Consider the following 16,970-nt stretch of genomic DNA (forward strand, 5'->3'; position numbering starts at 1 on the left):
TAATGTGATGTGAAGAACTACAAAATCAAAAAGTTGAGCATGACAGTAAATTACTACCTTTTTAAATGCAAAGGAATTTGATACCAGTATTTCAGAATACAGTTTGCAGACAGATATTAAACATGAGCTTTAGGAGTTCTGAAAACATTGTGAAACTTTTTATTGTTGTGAGCACACCTCACCTCTTATTTAGACTGTGCCTGTAATTCCTAGAAATATCCCGCCTACTAAAATATTTAAATCCAGGTTGTATTTGATAAGAATACTCTTTTAATTTCTTAGTGAACAAGTTATTTTAGTATTTTTATATGTAGAATATCATGTTAGTTACGGTATCTCAACAAGAGTACTGATGTATTAATGCTTCTCAATTAGATCTTTTTGAGGATGCAGAAGTGATTACATACAACAGCATACAACATTTCTTTAGTTTGTTTATTAATTTGCTAACTAAAGTAGAAAAACTACTCCAGTGTATCAACAACATCCAGTGCTTTCCAAGAGAAAGAGGAAAATCCAGTTATAGGAAAATAAAGAAAACTTCAGGCAAAGTTTACAACTGCACTGCACTTGAAACTGGTAACCATGATTTTATCAGAGACGATTAATAGCCCTTGCTAGGTTATTTTATTAATGTTATTTCTGTGTATGATCTTATTTTCTAAAAAAAGTGCTACACAGTTAAACCCTAGTAGGAAACCTACCGTGTTTGTGGATGAAAGCCAGCCCTTGCAATATCTGATACATCATGTTTCTGATGACTGACTCAGGGAAAAACTTGTTTCTGTGAAGAAACAGGGTAAAAACGTACATAATTCAGAAAAATAATGTGTCTTCAGAGCACACGTGTTTCTTTATTTTGCCTAACACATCATGAACACATGAAAACAGACCCATCAAGTCAAAGTAAGAGAGATGCAACTCCCATTTCAAAACTCTATTGGGCCTTAATCTCAACCACTTTAAATGCAGCAGCAGAACTTCTGTGCTGAGATGCTCATGGTGCTATCTCTCTGTAGAAGCTGGCTGGCCAGCAGTGTGCTCGACCAGGTGAGTGTGGAATGCACAGTGATGCAGCAGGGCCGAGATGGCACAGTGCAGCACAGGTAGGTGCATTACCCAGTGCTGCCCTTAAGGAAGCCCTGGTAAGAGCAATTCTACTCAGCTGCAGAGTAACAATGTGCTCATGTCACCAACAGCTACCTCAGGATGTCAATCCAAGAGCTTGGCACATTAGGAGATACAAGTGCATGACAACGTCTGAAGGAAACCCACACCAAAGACAAAACAATTCATCAAAAGAAAATGTTATTGAAAAGGCAGGTCCTGCTCTGAAGACCACCTTGCAGGCCTTACTATGTACTGCATGTCCAAGATTGCAACATCAGAGTTAGCCTATATTAGGCCATTCTTACAAAGATGCACCCATGTACCATCCCCACCTTAAGTAAAACCCATGAGCAAAAGTAGCATGAACCAGTGTTCACCCAATCCTTCATACATTAGAATGAAGGCTAATGAAGAAAAAAAACCAAAACACAACTGTTTGGAATTTCTCTCATGGCTCTACACAAAGGCATGCCAACTGTCTTGTTAACAAATGATCAAACTTATTTCCAAAAGCTTTACAATATGCAGTGTCGTAACAGAGCAATGCAGAAGTATATCCTCAAACAAGCTGGTGCAGCAACTCTGGTTCACATCAATGGGACTACAAGAAGAGCCAAAACCAGACATCCCAAACTGTTCTTCAAAGCAGTATGAGAATCATTAAATAAAGCATGATAGCACACTATTTTCCTGTGAAAAAGACATACCTATCCTTCATTAGCTGATAGAGATTTTCCTTCATGTACTCAAATACAAAATAAAGGTGGTCATTTTCTCGTATGACTTCCTTCAATTTTATTACATTGGCATGGTTTAGCTTCTTCAGAGACTGCAACAGAGCAAAATGCAGCTTCAGATAACCCCACAGTGACCTTGATGCCTTACCATAACTAAATTTTTAACATGTACATTTCTAGCACAGAATCCACACAACATGTTCATATGATACTCCATTATTTATCTTGTAATCTGTTCTAAAGAACAACCCAGAAGTTTGAACGAATCTCAAAGTAAAAGCAACAACTCTATTAATAGTAGTTTAAACCTATTTCTAGGGATTACCTCAGGGCTGGAGTAAAGATTAGCACAAAAACCTAATTCCCTACAACAAAAGGCAAATCTGATGCAGTAAGAGCTCTTGCTCACTGTACAGAATAAGAAAACCTGCATATTTTTTCCCCTTCTTTTTGGCATGAAACTTTCATGAAGAAGGATTCTATTACAGATGCTCATTTTGGCCATACTGATTTTTATGAAGTCTCCAATAAGTTAAATCAAAAGCCCTTTAGTAGGGAGTTCTGTATATACAGAAAACCAGATGCCCAAACCACAGAATTATTTGTAATTTATGCCCAGGTTTTCAAGTGTTATTCTCTCACTTGGCTAGCCAAAACTCCCAGTGCTTTCTACAGATGCCCCAAACACAAGATATATGGAATGGCACACAGCTAGAAAACTGGAGGTAAAATGAAAGAGAAGGATGGTAAACCACAGAAATATACACATGCAAAATTAATTTATTTTCCTTTCTCAAAAATAAGAGGCTTGGCTATGAGACATGGCCACTGCTCGAGAATAGTGGAATATTCCACAAATCAGCAAGACCTCTAAGAGTGCCAGCACCCCACAGTTTTGTGAAATCTGTCAGCATTTAAGGAGTTCACAGAGCTTGGCCTCGCTTGGACACAGTAGCTGCCCTTTTCCTTCATGCAAGCCTAACCAGACACTTATTTTTAAATATGGCATGTTCATCACTTTACCTTGACTTCTCTCAAATTCATACATTCATCCCATGAATAGAACTTTCTTTTCATTCTGAAATAAAGTCCAAGATAAAGTATTTTCAGTGGACAGTACAGAATGCTTTTAGAATTAGAAAATCTAAATTATATTTTCTAAGACTAGCAAAATCTATATTTTGAACTTACTTTAAAACATTATAGCATACCCATCAGCAATAAAATCAAAAACAAAGTCAGCACTTAGAATTGCTAAAAATTTACAGTGATTAATCAACAAACACCAAAACTGAAATATCTTTAGAAGAGTACAGCCATAGACCACATTACTCTGAAGTAAAAGGGACATAAAACACCCCTTTGGATAATTTGAATTGTGCTTTTAATAATAAAGCAAACAACAATGATAATGCACATACAACATGGAAAATCACATCCTTATGCATAAGCTGCATATTCTAGGAACACTAGCAAAAAATTTTTGAAATCTGCAAAATATCTGGAGTGTTTTCTATTGTAATTAAGCATCTGACTTGATTGGTCATTTAAAAAAATCTATTCTAAGATACTAATTTCAAAAAAAAAGGTTTAATTTTTTTCAAGCAACATCATAGCCTCTAAACTAATTGTTATACATAATAGTGTAATACATTTATTTGTAAGTAAGTTCTGCATAAATCCAAATGTGGACATTTGCTGTTGCTCAGATCTTGGGATGAAGTTGTGAATGTCATTGCTGCATTTTGGTAAGGTTTTAGCACCTAAAGTGAAGAGATTTAAACCCATAATTTTAATTTAAAATAAAAGTATCTTCAAGCAAAACTGTACCCCCTCAATTCCCAAACTTAAAAATCACACAACAGAATTTCAAATCCTGAAATCACAAAATAAACCACTTCCCACAAAATGTTGCTCCTTTTGCTAAAAATAATTAAAATAATCATTGGAGATTCTTTCTTTAGCTTAGATTAATATTAACTTCAGTAACAGTACCAGCAAGATATGGTGAAACATGAACCTCTGAGAAATTCTTAAATAAAAAGTCAGTCAATTATATTACAATTATCTTACTGCAGGAGATCCATAAATGAGAGGAAAAAGACTGAGCAAATTACAATTTCTGGTATTTCAACTTACACTTTATATCCTGCTTGCAATTCTCTAGGAATACAAGGGGAATTCCCCCATGCTTTGAGTAGATTTTTTCTTATTTCGTAATCATCTTTTAAGGCAAGTATGACAATACTCTTGATTACACAGAACACAAGTTTATTAGAGCCAGGGAGACAGCCTTTATTTACCTGACCAGATTGTTACTGTTACTTATCACTATAGCAACACCTGAAACTTAAAGCAGTACTTACAAAGAGCTGGTGGGCTGGGAGGGAATTTCAAATCTACCTGTTAAGGTAGCTATTCCTGCAATTCATATAAATAAACTCCCTAATTAATACCATTCACTTTTGGCTCTCCTTTGGTGCTGGCCTAACAACATTTTTAGAAGGAAGCATGTTCAAACTGAACAAAAGCAGCATGCAATTATACAAGCCAACATAAACCAGTAAACTAAACTGATGTGTTTCTCTATTTATCAGTTACCAGAAATCTGACTCACAATCACCATGTTAAACATCTTATTAAAAAAAATATATATTTGGTTATGTTAATTTCCTTTTAAAAGGGGACTTTTTTCAGTTCTACACAAATGGAAAACAAAAATAAAGCCAAAATTGAAAATCTAAGATTTTGCAAGTACCTTTATTGAATTGAGATGCTACATACCTTTTGATAGCTACAAGTTCTCCTGACTCATTGCTCTTCCCCATCAACACGCTGCCATAGGTGCCATCACCCAGTTGTTTCATAATTGTGTAACGATTCATTTTTTTTACAACTCAGTCAGCCAAAAGCTAACAAAATGCTAAATATATTCTGTTTTATTAAAGGGTTCTGTGCTCTTTGATTTTCTTAAGAGAAATCTTCCAGACTGTTTTACGCTGGTGAATGTTTCTCATAACTATGCAGGATATTCACTGTTCTCTTCCAAACTATAGCTGCTTTGAGATCCAGTTATGAAGAATGGGAGACAGAAGAACATGGTCATTCTCACACAGATCCCTAAAAAAAAAAAAAACCAACAAAAAAAAGACTAGGTAGTTTTACAGTATTTTAGGAAAGAGATACTCTACTACTTGTATCAAATAATAACACCCTCCAGAACCATATGTGCTTTTTACATGGATGTAAATGCAATTAGCTCCTTTAAACTTCTCAAACCAGAGAAGGTGCCTACTCTACAATTAGGGTTAGAGTAAGCAGAAACTGGAGAGTCAAGGTTACTGTTGTAATTCCCTAGAACCAGTGAAGTGTTTTTAAAGCTGGTGTATTCTGATAGAAGCCCACACTCTGAATTTGTAGACAGTAGCAGCTTCCTGAACTATAACAAAGGCACAGTTGAAGTTCTGGAAAACATAAGGACAAATTTTGCACAGGGTGCCACGGCAAACTTAAGGTTTGAACACTGTGTTTTGGATTGGTAATGCAAGTAGGCTTTCTATGCTTAAAAGTTAGTGAGGAAGGGAGGTGGAGCAGCAAGATGACCACTGCATTTCACCCATATATACTGATTTATTATAAAAGAACATCCTGCTCTGAAGTTCACATAGTTCTTAGGCATGGTAATGTCTGAAGAGTTAAGTTTATTCTTCAGTTTTACAAGGTTGCAGAGAGAAGCATAGAGTTTACATGCACTGCTATGGAAGATTAAATCTGAACTGTCATTTGGAGAAGAATTCATACTGAACCATGTTGAATCACCGTATTTGAATCCATGCAAATATTATTTGAATCCCAATCCAAATTTGAATCTGAACCCCAGCTTCCATTACACACCACACTATCTGTCACCAACACTTCAGATGAAGGCCAGTTGCCAGATGTTAAACACAAAGAGTCACTCACTCATTTATGCAGGACTAGGAAACTAAGAACCTCCCATTGTACCATTTACTCACTGTAAGCCAAATGCTAATATACAAACACTGAATATTGGCATACAAAAATAAAAACTCAAAACCAATATATATATAGAATAAAACTCAAGTCAATGAGAACACACCATCAGTCTACCCTTATAGCAGATTGAGAACATAGCATGCAACTCTCTAGTCCTTATCCTTATGCCAAAATTAGCTACAGTCTAGTCTATTCAAACAGATTAAGAAACTCTGATTCAGCTGATAACAAGACTCAGGCTTGAGGTTTACAGGCAAAATAACAATAAAATTAGCCTCTCGAGGAGTGTGAAATATACAGTCTCAAGCAGACTAGCCTGCTGTGCAAAGGAAACAGCTGCCTGGAAAACAGAACGATGTTTCTAAGTTGTTCTTAGCTGAAATGCTGCTTCCTCTAAGTCATAACACAGTGTTACTCCCTGTAGCTTCTGTTAGCAGGAAAGAATCTCACATCACCCGTCAAGATGCTGCGGGCCTAGTGGACACCTCAATTTATCATCTTTGCACCAGGCAACCTTCATTTTGTCAGGGAAAGTTACAAAGAATTTTTTTTCTACACCCATCTACATCTCCCCTCCACTAAAGCTACAGCTATAGTGAAATAAGATTTCTGCTTAATAGTGTATTCTGAAACAAAGATAAAAATCAGATTTAACAAAAAGTAACATAGACATCTCAAATTATGACGAGATTTTAAATTGGACTTTCATATATTTAAGCAAATTATTTTTCTCAGAGTTCAGCTTTATATCTTATTCCCCAGAATGCCTGCACGCACTCTAGTCTTTAATACCATCAATATTGTCTTTTTACAACAAGGCTATTTGTTGACTCTGGTACTAAGCAGATGATCAAGTGTGTTTATTCCAAGTTAAGATATATTCTGCATACATATCTTGCAAGTTGTCAATAGTTAGCTCTAGGCATACATTAAAAAAACAAAAGCCTTGAGGGTATCCTTATACCCATTTTAACACATAGGATCACATCTACAGGGTCAGCAATGATAAACTGTGTCTGCATTTTGTGTATAGGTGTACACAGGTGTATTATGTGAAGTGAAATGTACCAGTTTTGTGTGCTTGTGTTGGTATTTTTTTTTTTGAGGGGATTCAGCAATAGATGCTACAGATGGCCCTAGCTTGAACTCCTAGAGTTACATTAAGAAGTTGGAGAATTTGCATGCATTCATGCTCAAATTTTTGCTCTCTAACAAAGTGTACCAAAAACAACAGGAGAAAAACTTGTATTTGCAACAAACAGAAAAAGATCTAGACACAACCTCAAGTTTTGACCTTTAAATCCTTTAATTTTGGTGCCTAAATCCTATCAGCTTTCCAAGTAGTTTTCATTGGAGTATATATTAATCACATGCTTCAACAACTATCCAATTCTAATATTTTGGCATGTGCAATCAAAACAACCTCACAGAAATTGTTCCTTCCCTCCAGAAATTTCATGTAATACAACACATCACAGACCCAATTATTCATTTTGTCTGTTCTGTAATATATTTTATGGCCTTACTACTTTTCTGCTGTATACTTTAATTTTTAGGGTACAAAAACACCTGATCAAGTAAAGTACAGAAAAGTCAGTGCATTCCTTCAATAATCAAGCGGAAGTGTCCAATTCACTCCATGGAAATGCACAAAACAAGGTGTAAAAATCAGGTACCCGGATAACTATGTCTGTGTACCATCACACTGACATGTACTAGAATTACAGAGCATGATGATTAGAACACAAATGCTCCAGAGATTCACATTTCACTATAACAGACTTCTGCAGACTTGGTAATTTTCACCACTCATACCCAGATCAGATATGCAATTTTTTCCTCAGTGTTCTATCTGCATTTTTTCCAAATCTGCAGCTCAGTTTTGTATTTTGTACCAACCTGAGGAAAAGCAAGGGCCCAGTTTAGCTTTTCTGATTAAAACATGCCTTTGGAGTGTTCTTTTCCATACTAATGCTTAAATTATATTATTTCAGTGATGCAAAGCTCTAAAATGTAAAATTTTTGTAACAGGTACCAAACAGACAAGAGAAATCCTAGTCTAAACAACAGCTTGTTGTTGCTCTTAATGACATACTGCACATAATCTCTTTACACAGGATTTAGGAAAGATTAAAGCCAGGGACAAATAGAGGACAAAATAAAATAGCTTGACAGAATCTTTAATTTGTGTAAATTTAGCAAACCTGAACAAGTACTCAGAGATTTGTGTCAGAGAATTGACACAAATCATCATTTTACTGTATTACTGACATCTTAAGCACTAGCAGCAATTTTGTATTATTTTAGATGTCTGAATTACATTTCAAAATGTAATAAATAGCAACAAATCACCCACATTTCTTATATACAAGTACTAGGCTTTACCAAGAGTTCTACATTTGCATCCTAAACAAACTACTCTCAAATAATTAGATATTGGGACATACGACCCAATAAGACATCCCACCCAGAGAAGCAAAACACCCACAACCAAATTTTACCAACCTGGTTACAGTAACTGATGAAATCACCAAACTGTTTGCATGGCACAGTACTGTTCTCAATGATCAGAACTGGCAGTATTGCACAGCACTGAATGTATGCTGATACTGATTTCAAAAGTAAAAAAACCAAAACAAACTCAAAACCAAATCCAACCACAAAACAACAAACAAATTTTGCTACAAGAACCTTCTTGGTAGTGAATGTATATTATTAAAGCTGCCAGTAATCAGGTCCCATGACAGGTGGATCCAGTTCTTGAGATTAACCTCAAATCCATTACTCTAATCAAATACCAGCAGTTATTTAAAAACATGACACTCAGCTGCAAGAAAGAAGTCAGTAACATCGACAATAAATACCGGTGCTTTGAAACAGACTGCCTTAATTTTTTTTTAAGTCCCTTAAAAATCTAATATATTATTCCACTTGTGTGTATCAGGCATTCAGGATGGGGTATATCAAATTAAGAACTCCAGTTTGCTCTAAGTATTTTCCCCTGTTTTGCTCCAAACTAGCTTTGGTTTCAAACCAAAATTATTCACACCAACTCTTTCAGCAGATTACCACCATGCCAGCAAGCCCACCATTTCCTACCCGCATGAAACCCCTTCCCATAACACGGTACAGCAAGTTTCGGGATAACAGTGGTTTCAGTGCTGCTGGAACGTCAAGAATCCAGTCTTGGGCAGCATTCAGAAGGAATATGAACTACTCATCTTTCAGCACCCGCACCACTGTAAGTTTCAATAAAACAGGTTATGGTTGAAGGGACCATAGGGTTGAAGAATCATTATGGTCAGAAGGGACCTATGGTTATCACCTAATCCAAACTCCCTGCCTAGGTACGGTGACTAGAGCAGGTGACACAGGTGCACATCCAGGTGGGTTTTGAATGTCTCCAGAGAGGGAGACCCCACAACCTCCCTGGGCAGCCTGTTCCAGTGCTCTGCTACCCTCAGTGTAAAGAAGTTCTTCCCCATGTTGAAGTGGAACTTCCTGTGTTCCAGTTTATGGCCACTGCTCCTCAACCTGTCGCCAAGCACCACTGAAAAGACTCTGGCACCATCCTCCTGGCACCTGCCGCTGAGATAATTGTACGCACTAATGAGATCCCCTCTCCGTCTTGAGAATGGAAACAAATGCTCGTTTCCACTTCAGTTCCACCTGGTGACATTCAGTCGCCTCCCGAGTGCTCCCAGTACCTTCCCTGGCACTCAGGGCGCCGAGGGGAGCACGGTGCTCCTGCCGTGGCACTCGGCACCGCCCGGCCTGCCAGTGTCACCCCGCTTCTCCTAAACAAAGCCGCACCTCCCCTCATTAACCGCGGACCTCTCAGGCCGCCAAGGGCCGGGTCTGCCCTACCCCAGCCAAAGCAGGCAGGGTCCCTGTCCCCGCTGCCGCCCCCACAGCCCAGCCCAGCAGCGGGGCAGCTCCCCCACACGCGAGTTCACCGACCCAAGCCCCCCGAACCAGGCTGGGGGCCGGCAGCAGCCCTCCCCTTCGGGAGCGGAGCCCTGAGCGCTCCCGCTCAGCCCACACCCGCACCTCCCCCGTGCTGGGAGGACCCCAGAGAGGCCCAGCCCCCGGAGCATGGGCGCTCACCTGCCCGGCCCCAGGGGCACTCGCCGCCGTCCCCGCCGCCCCTCACTCACCGCGGCGCTGCGGGCGGAGCCAGCTCGGTGCCGCCGAGCCCCCGGCCCGCCGCCGCCTCCCTGGGCCCCGGGCTGGGGCGGGCCCCGCCGCCGGCACCGCCCTCCCGGCCGCGGGCACGGCTGCCAGGGAGTGCCAGGGGGAGCGAGGGGCTGGGAGGCGGTGGATGAGCAGCTCTGCGGGGAGCGGGGACAGCACCCCTTTGGAAAGGGAATGATGCGCAACCAATAGGGAGCTGAGCCTGATGGCGAGAGTCGCGTCACAGGCTCCCTGAAGGTGGCCCCATGATACGCGAGATCGTCTTTAGACAGTCCTTATTGTAATGACTGCTAACAGTAATTATATATTGAATATATACTTGGTGCTCTGGTGAGACCCCACCTGCAGTGCTGCATCCAGCTCTGGGGTCCCCAGCCCAGGAAGGTCATGGACCTGCTGGAGCGAGTCCAGAGCTGGATGCTGTGTGGTGCTCAGAGGGCTGGAGCACCTCTCCTGTGAACCCAGCCTGAGAGGGTTGGAGCTGTTCAGCCTGGAGAAGGCTCCAGGCTGACCTTAGAGCAGCCTTCCAGTGCCTAAAGGGAGCTTTCAGGAGAGATGGGTAGAGTCTATTTACAAGAGCATGGGCAAAGGGAAACTGCTTCAAATTGAAAGAGATTAGATATTAGGGGAAAAAAATCTCTTTTGTGATGCTGGTGAGGCACTGGACAGGTTGTCCAGCGAAGTTGTGGATGCCCCATTCCTGGGGGTGTTCAAAGCCAGGTTGAATGGGACTCTGAGCATCCTGGTCTAGTGGAAGGTGTCCCTGGCCATGGCAAGGGGCTTGGAACTAGACGTTCTTCAAGGTCCCCTTCCAATCCAAACCATTCTATGACCTTATGAAATAAATCTTACTGTGCCAGGTAAGCCACAGTATATTTGTGATTTGTACAGAAATTCCCACCTGTATTATTCACAGCTGTAGTGAAACCTGAGGGATATTTTCCTCCTAGCATTTAAAAAATTATTTACTGTAAGCAATTTATTAAAATGCGAGTTGTTAATACTAATGCAGTGGAGAAACTTTGAGTGCTCTGTGCATTCTAAAATATATTTCTATTACAAATAATGAACATTCTCCTCGGTCCTTTGTAATCCTAGGGTGTACAGAAGGCACAGTTAATAAAAATGGCATACTTAGTGTCTGATCCAGCGGTGGTTTGGGCAGGGAAGTGTCATTTTAAGCTTCAATTCTCAACATTAGCTTGAGCTTTCTATGGTTTGATGTTTTTGAGAGTGATGGGCAAGAAAAGGAGATAATTACTAACACAATAACTACTAGAAGCGCCATGGAGGGAAAGGCAGAAAATAGTTTTAGAAATTCAGATTCCTATCTGCTTCGCCACGCTGGCAGCTCAGGCTTGCTGAGCAAAAATAGGAAGCTGTCTTCATTTTACCTTTTTTTTCCCTCTCCCCTCCCTGTTCCTCATTAATTGGCCTGGTAACTTTGTGATGGTTTAAGAACTGTTGACAGATTAATTGATTCTACCTCAAGTCAACTGGGTGGAACGTGGGGCTATGGGAATCGGTTTTCTGGAATTCAAAGGATTTGACCACTTGCACATAGCTTGCTGAAATGAAAGTACTAGAAAACAACATTATATTTTCTGAAACAAAATATGCCTGTTTCCTTTACTGAAATAAAACATCAGAGGTGACTGCCAGGTGACTGCCAGGTAAAATAAAGTTCAAAGGTGAGACTTGGACATGAGCAGGCAGAAAGTACCGTCACCCACACAGTAGAATTCAGGCAGAGATTCAGCAGAAGCTGACTGTACGTAGCAAAGAATTTAACCATGCATTAACCTCTAAGAATATGTTTGATCACTACTGCATGGATACATCCCTACCTTAAATATGTGAAAACAGCTCTCCACTGTCAGTGGAAATGATGCATCAGTTACCCTGTGATGTCCCCTCTCTGCCCTTGTGTCCTTTCCTCTCTTGACAGTTTAGCCATGTCCCATGACTGTCCTTTCCAAGTGATGGGCTCCATCCTCTTCCTCTGGTGCTGCCACTCAGTTTCATAAAATCATAGAATGGTTTGGACTGACTGGAAAGAACCTTAAAACTCATCTAGTTCCAACCTCCTTGCCATGGTTAGGGACATCTTCCACTAGATCAAAGTCTCAGACCCTGATCCAAATCTGAACACTTCCAGGCATCCATAACTTTTCTAGGCAATGTGTTCCAGTGCCTCACCACCCCCACAGTAAAGAATTTCTGCCTAATATCTAATCTAAACCCACCCTGTCCCACTGTACAGCCATTCCCCCTTGTCCTATCCCTACATGCCCATGTAAAAAGTCCTTCTCCAGCTCTCTTGCAGGACCCCTTTAGGTACTGGAAGGATGCTACAAGGTCAGGCCAGAAGCCTTTTTTCTCCAGGCCTCCTCTGGACTTGCAACAGCAGTTCCTTGACCTACTTATGTTGGGGGGCCCAGAGCTGGATGCAACACTACAGGTGGGTTGTCATCAGAGCAGGGCAGAGGGACAGAATCACCTGTCCCAGGCTGCTGGCCACGCTGCTTTGGGTGTAGCCCAGAATACATTTGTCTTTCTGGGCTGCAGGCACACACTGCTGGGTCATGCTGGGCAACCAACACCCCCAAGTCCTTCTCCTCAGGACTGCTCTCAATCCATTTTCCCCAAAGCCCGTTTTTGTCCTTGCAACCCACATGGAAGACCTTGCAGTTGACCTTGTTGAACTCCTTGAGGTTTGCACAGTCCCATCTCTCCAGCCTGTGCAGGTCCCCCTGGGTGCCATCCCTGCCCTCCAGCGTGCTGACTGCACCACACAGCTCGGTGTCACCAGCAAACTTGATGAGAGTACATGCAATCCCACTGTCCATGTTGCTGAACAAGATGAAAATGCCCTTAGTTGCCTGTGGGACATTTCCAGTCTAATTGCAGTCACTTATAAGAGATCTGGCATAAGAAAAGGGAGTTGATGTTTAAATAATTTCTGTATTAGTTTTGCACAAGAGAAATGTTTAAGTCTAAATTCTGTTACCAGGACTTCCTGTCTGTCAGTTGTTGGTGCTTTTTGTAATGGTCCCCAACATTTCACACACGTGAAGACAGACAGGCTGTAGACAGGACTTGCCAGTGTTTGCGCCAGGCTGCAGCATGCTGTGGAGTTGCAGTACAAGCACTGCAAGCCAGTCACTTAACACTTCATTTTGTCATAAAGACAGGGGAGAGATGCTGTCCTGTGCTTTTGCTATGAACCAGGAAGCTGAAGTAAAGGCAACAGGATGGAACAAAGAGATCCAGGATGTTTGTGAGCCCTGCTAAAGGACCTCTGAGAACATCCTTATGCACCTGCATCCCTGCTTATTTTACAAAACAACACATGCAGACCCACTGAGTAATTTTCTGTTGAAAGGACCTCCTTTGGTTGTGGTCCTTGAAGGTGTTGATGCTATGCTCAAGTGCCAGCCGAAATACCTGAAACTGCCTTGTCCCAAACACCATCACAAGTACCAGCATGCATGTTGAAGCTCATAGGGATTGTGTAAACTTCATTTTTCTGTTTGTTTGAATAAGGTTGAACCAAACTAGCAATGTTTCCCTGTGATATTTACTTACACCTGTGTCATCCCACTGATCTTCATGTCTCATGTGGACTCTTGCAAGTCTGGAGAGGTACTGTGCTGAAATGCACTCTATTTTGCACAATCCCAGGTGTAGCACCACATAAACACTATCTGGTTCACCTTCCCCTTGCTCATGAGTGACAGCCAGGTACTTAACTTTAGGCAGCTAAAACACTAAAGGCAGTAATCCAGGCATGGATAACCACTGTACCCCACTCTTGTTATTTCTCAGGCAGAGGGATTTTAACAGGCCTGGATTAACTTTTCACTCTGTGTATTGGGAGGAACCACTCCAACACTAAATTCCTCAGTTCTCCACTTTTTCTCTGCATATGACTTCTACTGATAAGGGTGGGAACGACATGAATTTTCCTAAATGCATCCCTAGAGCTGCATTGTGCATTCTGCTAAATGATGTCTCTCAGGAAACATGCTCTACTTTGGTGAAAGCTGTCTCAGTTGTATTAGACAGCTTTCCCCTAAAAAGACACCAAGAAAAACTCCAGCAATCCAGAAGAAATCTCAGAAAATCCCCAGGAAGGAAAAAGTCTCAAATCATATTCAACTCTGTTACACTGCTGGTTTCCACTCATGGAACTCGGGGAAAAGCTTGTCTCTGCCTTTAAGGTGATAGTTTGTACTCCCAAAAAAAGAGATCAACTACTTCAGGCTCAATAAGCCCAAAACAGCCAAGTTCCTGCATGCCCTGTTTGCAGCATTTAGCACATTTGGAAAACCCAGAGATAACGGGGTTCCAGAAGAGGAGCAAGGGCTGAGCAGATTGCTCAGACCCTCACAGGAGTTCTTTAGGACTGGGTGGATACAGGTGGTCATGGAGCAGGACATTATGCTGGGCTCTGTCTGCCCTCCATGAGGTGTGACCATGAAGTGATGCCCACAGGTATTGGCATCTGTCAGGTGTGTGACACATGCCAACATTTCGTGGGTACATGAGTCAAAAACACTGTCACAGGGCCTCTTGTCTCTGCAAGGCATCCATCAAACACTTGGGCTTTTAACGTTTGCCATTCTGGGCTGCTGTTTTGGTACAAAACAGCATGGGGACAGGTGGTGCTTTACCTCAGTAGGGCCCTTGTAACCCATCTGAGGCCAGAGCCACAGGAGCCTGAGATTTGAAAGTACCTTCTGTGACATTCCCTCTGTGACTGTGCCATAACAATTGGAGTTTGTTAGACAAAAATGCCTGTCAGAGTAGATGGTACAGAGTGGTGAAGGGCTCCTCTCAGGTGCTCAGTGCAGGTCCAGAAACCACACTTGAAAGGGACAATTGATAGAAGAGAAGGTGCTTACTCAGAGACCATCTTGCTTCAGGATGCTGCGTTGCCTGAGGAACATGCTTTTAAAGTCAATGCTGCAGCTGTATAAACCTACAATGAGGCTTTCAATTCAGCTTTTTTTTTCTTTTGTTACAGAAGCTCCCATTGCCTTTACATTTATGTATTTTGAAGAGAAAAACTGTCTACAGCTCTAGACCTTTTCCATCTGATTTTTTATCTCTAAAAGGTCACATACAGCTAATCTCATTCCAGACACTTATACATGAGAGAAATCAAGGTTAAGAAAGAATGTAATAACCTTTAGAGCAGTTTTATTTGTTGTGCTGCTCAGATGATGCAGCAAGGTAACACCACCATAGCTTTCCACTGTGCTTGAACAGCTGTGATGTTTATTATAAATAAATCTACACCTTAAAAGTAGCATCTTAACACAATTGGCTGCATTTTCTTTACTGATGTACAAAGTTCTGCTTTAAAAGCTATGTTTAATTGGATAGCATAATGATTTAAGCACACAACTACAATGACAAATTTAATACCAGTGATGTGAACAGCATGCAACACCCAGAGCTTGTCTGTTTTAATAGCAAGTAGTATTTTAATAACTTGTGCTTGAGTTGTGGTTGGCTAACTCTTCTAAAATCACCTCTAAAATCTAAAATCTCCTCTAAAATCTAAAATAAAATAGAGCAATTTACAGCTTTAATATTTTCCTTGATTTTCCCATCTGCAGTGAATCTTTCCAGCTTTTTTAGTAATTTACTTTTGCCTTATTCCCCTCTTATACTTTTTTTTACCCTTTTTAAACTTACAATGCTGTAAGCCTTGATCATTATTCTACATGTCAAATGCCTCAATATGATTTGGCATACAGCTGAGAAATCCCAGTTCTGTAAACAGGCATAGTGTTATATATTCATAAACTCTAAAATTTTGCGTCAGTATTTCTGGGTAATTACTCACTAACCACCTTTTTATTTTCTTTTTTAAAAGTTTTAAAACATGTGGGCTAATTATCAAATTTATGTTGTTCACCTGAATCTCTTCTTATCAGTAATTTAAAACACTTGGTAGAAGAATAACCCTAAGAGTTTAACAAAAGCCAAGGGAGATATACAAAAAGTATGCTAGAGCTAAAAGACAAAGTAAGCTTGCTGCAGGTGAATTAATTTAGTCTTTTTGTGAATTCCATCTTTTTCTGGCTTGAATTTTTAAAATGCTGAAGAATCCACTGCTGAAACAGAATGCTATTAATTAAATTCCTGTGTGGCTCAGTTTCATATCTTAGACTGAACATGTTGGTTTTCATAAAAATATAAAAAGAAAGAAAATATACTACATCAGAAATAACTATTTTTAAATAATTGTTTAACTGTTCTCTGAAAATACAATTTGTTTACCAGTTTAATGATGGCTCCCATGCACAGAACCTTATAATTCTAACAAGCCAGCTACTCACATTACTTTGCATGGTGCTTTGCTTTTAACTGTGATTTCACATTTAATTGAAAAACTACAGTAGTACGCTTCTTCTCAAAACACACCAAAAATATACATAAGACAGAGGTAAAAAAAAAAAAAGTGTTCAAAAAGTTAAAGATACTTGGTAACTCAATAATAATGCTACCAAAAGAAATTTTTTTATCCTGATCAATCCCCTGTGTCTACTTAGCTCCCTTGCTTGGCACACACATTTTGGGTGAGGGTTCTATTCCCCAGTACTAGGTGGCTTTCAAAATATCCTTAGTTTTAAACCAGCACTGCTCTGTTTTCCCTTCTTTCCAGATTAAAGAAGAATTAGTTGTTTTAGGGATTAATTTGGAATGCATTTATTTATGATTTCTTTGCGATTTCTTTACTTAGCTCAGTTTGGGGATTTTGTTTTGTAACCTCTCTGTTGGCTGGTTGTTTAGTTGTTTAATTTCCAAAGGAGTGCTGTAATGGGGAGCTATGTTTACAGAGAGAAAAATCACTAGAAGTCCCTTGGGAGAGGGAGAAAGACCTGATGGAGATGGAGT

General features: G+C 40.4%; 1 protein-coding gene across 3 annotated transcripts in view; it reads right to left on the minus strand.

Moving 5' to 3' along the window:
• The window catches only part of MAK (male germ cell associated kinase), a 31,402-nt gene extending 21,308 nt beyond the window's left edge, over nucleotides 1-10,094 (minus strand). For 2 of the 3 annotated variants that reach the window (XM_039712132.1, XM_039712130.1), the window contains exons 1-5: nucleotides 10,022-10,094; nucleotides 4,632-4,967; nucleotides 2,871-2,925; nucleotides 1,818-1,939; nucleotides 705-784 (exon numbers count right to left, since the gene is read on the minus strand). In XM_039712132.1, coding sequence (XP_039568066.1) covers nucleotides 705-784; nucleotides 1,818-1,939; nucleotides 2,871-2,925; nucleotides 4,632-4,732 — 358 coding nt within the window. In that variant the 5' untranslated portion in view covers nucleotides 4,733-4,967; nucleotides 10,022-10,094. Of the gene's footprint in view, nucleotides 1-704; nucleotides 785-1,817; nucleotides 1,940-2,870; nucleotides 2,926-4,631; nucleotides 4,968-8,369; nucleotides 8,461-10,021 lie in introns of those variants that run through there. The other variant, XM_039712131.1, reaches the window with a different exon arrangement.
• Nucleotides 10,095-16,970: the final 6,876 nt, after the last annotated feature.

Source organism: Passer montanus, unplaced genomic scaffold (assembly GCF_014805655.1).
Source record: "Passer montanus isolate IOZ18808 unplaced genomic scaffold, ASM1480565v1 scaffold26, whole genome shotgun sequence".
NCBI classification, from domain to species: domain Eukaryota; kingdom Metazoa; phylum Chordata; class Aves; order Passeriformes; family Passeridae; genus Passer; species Passer montanus.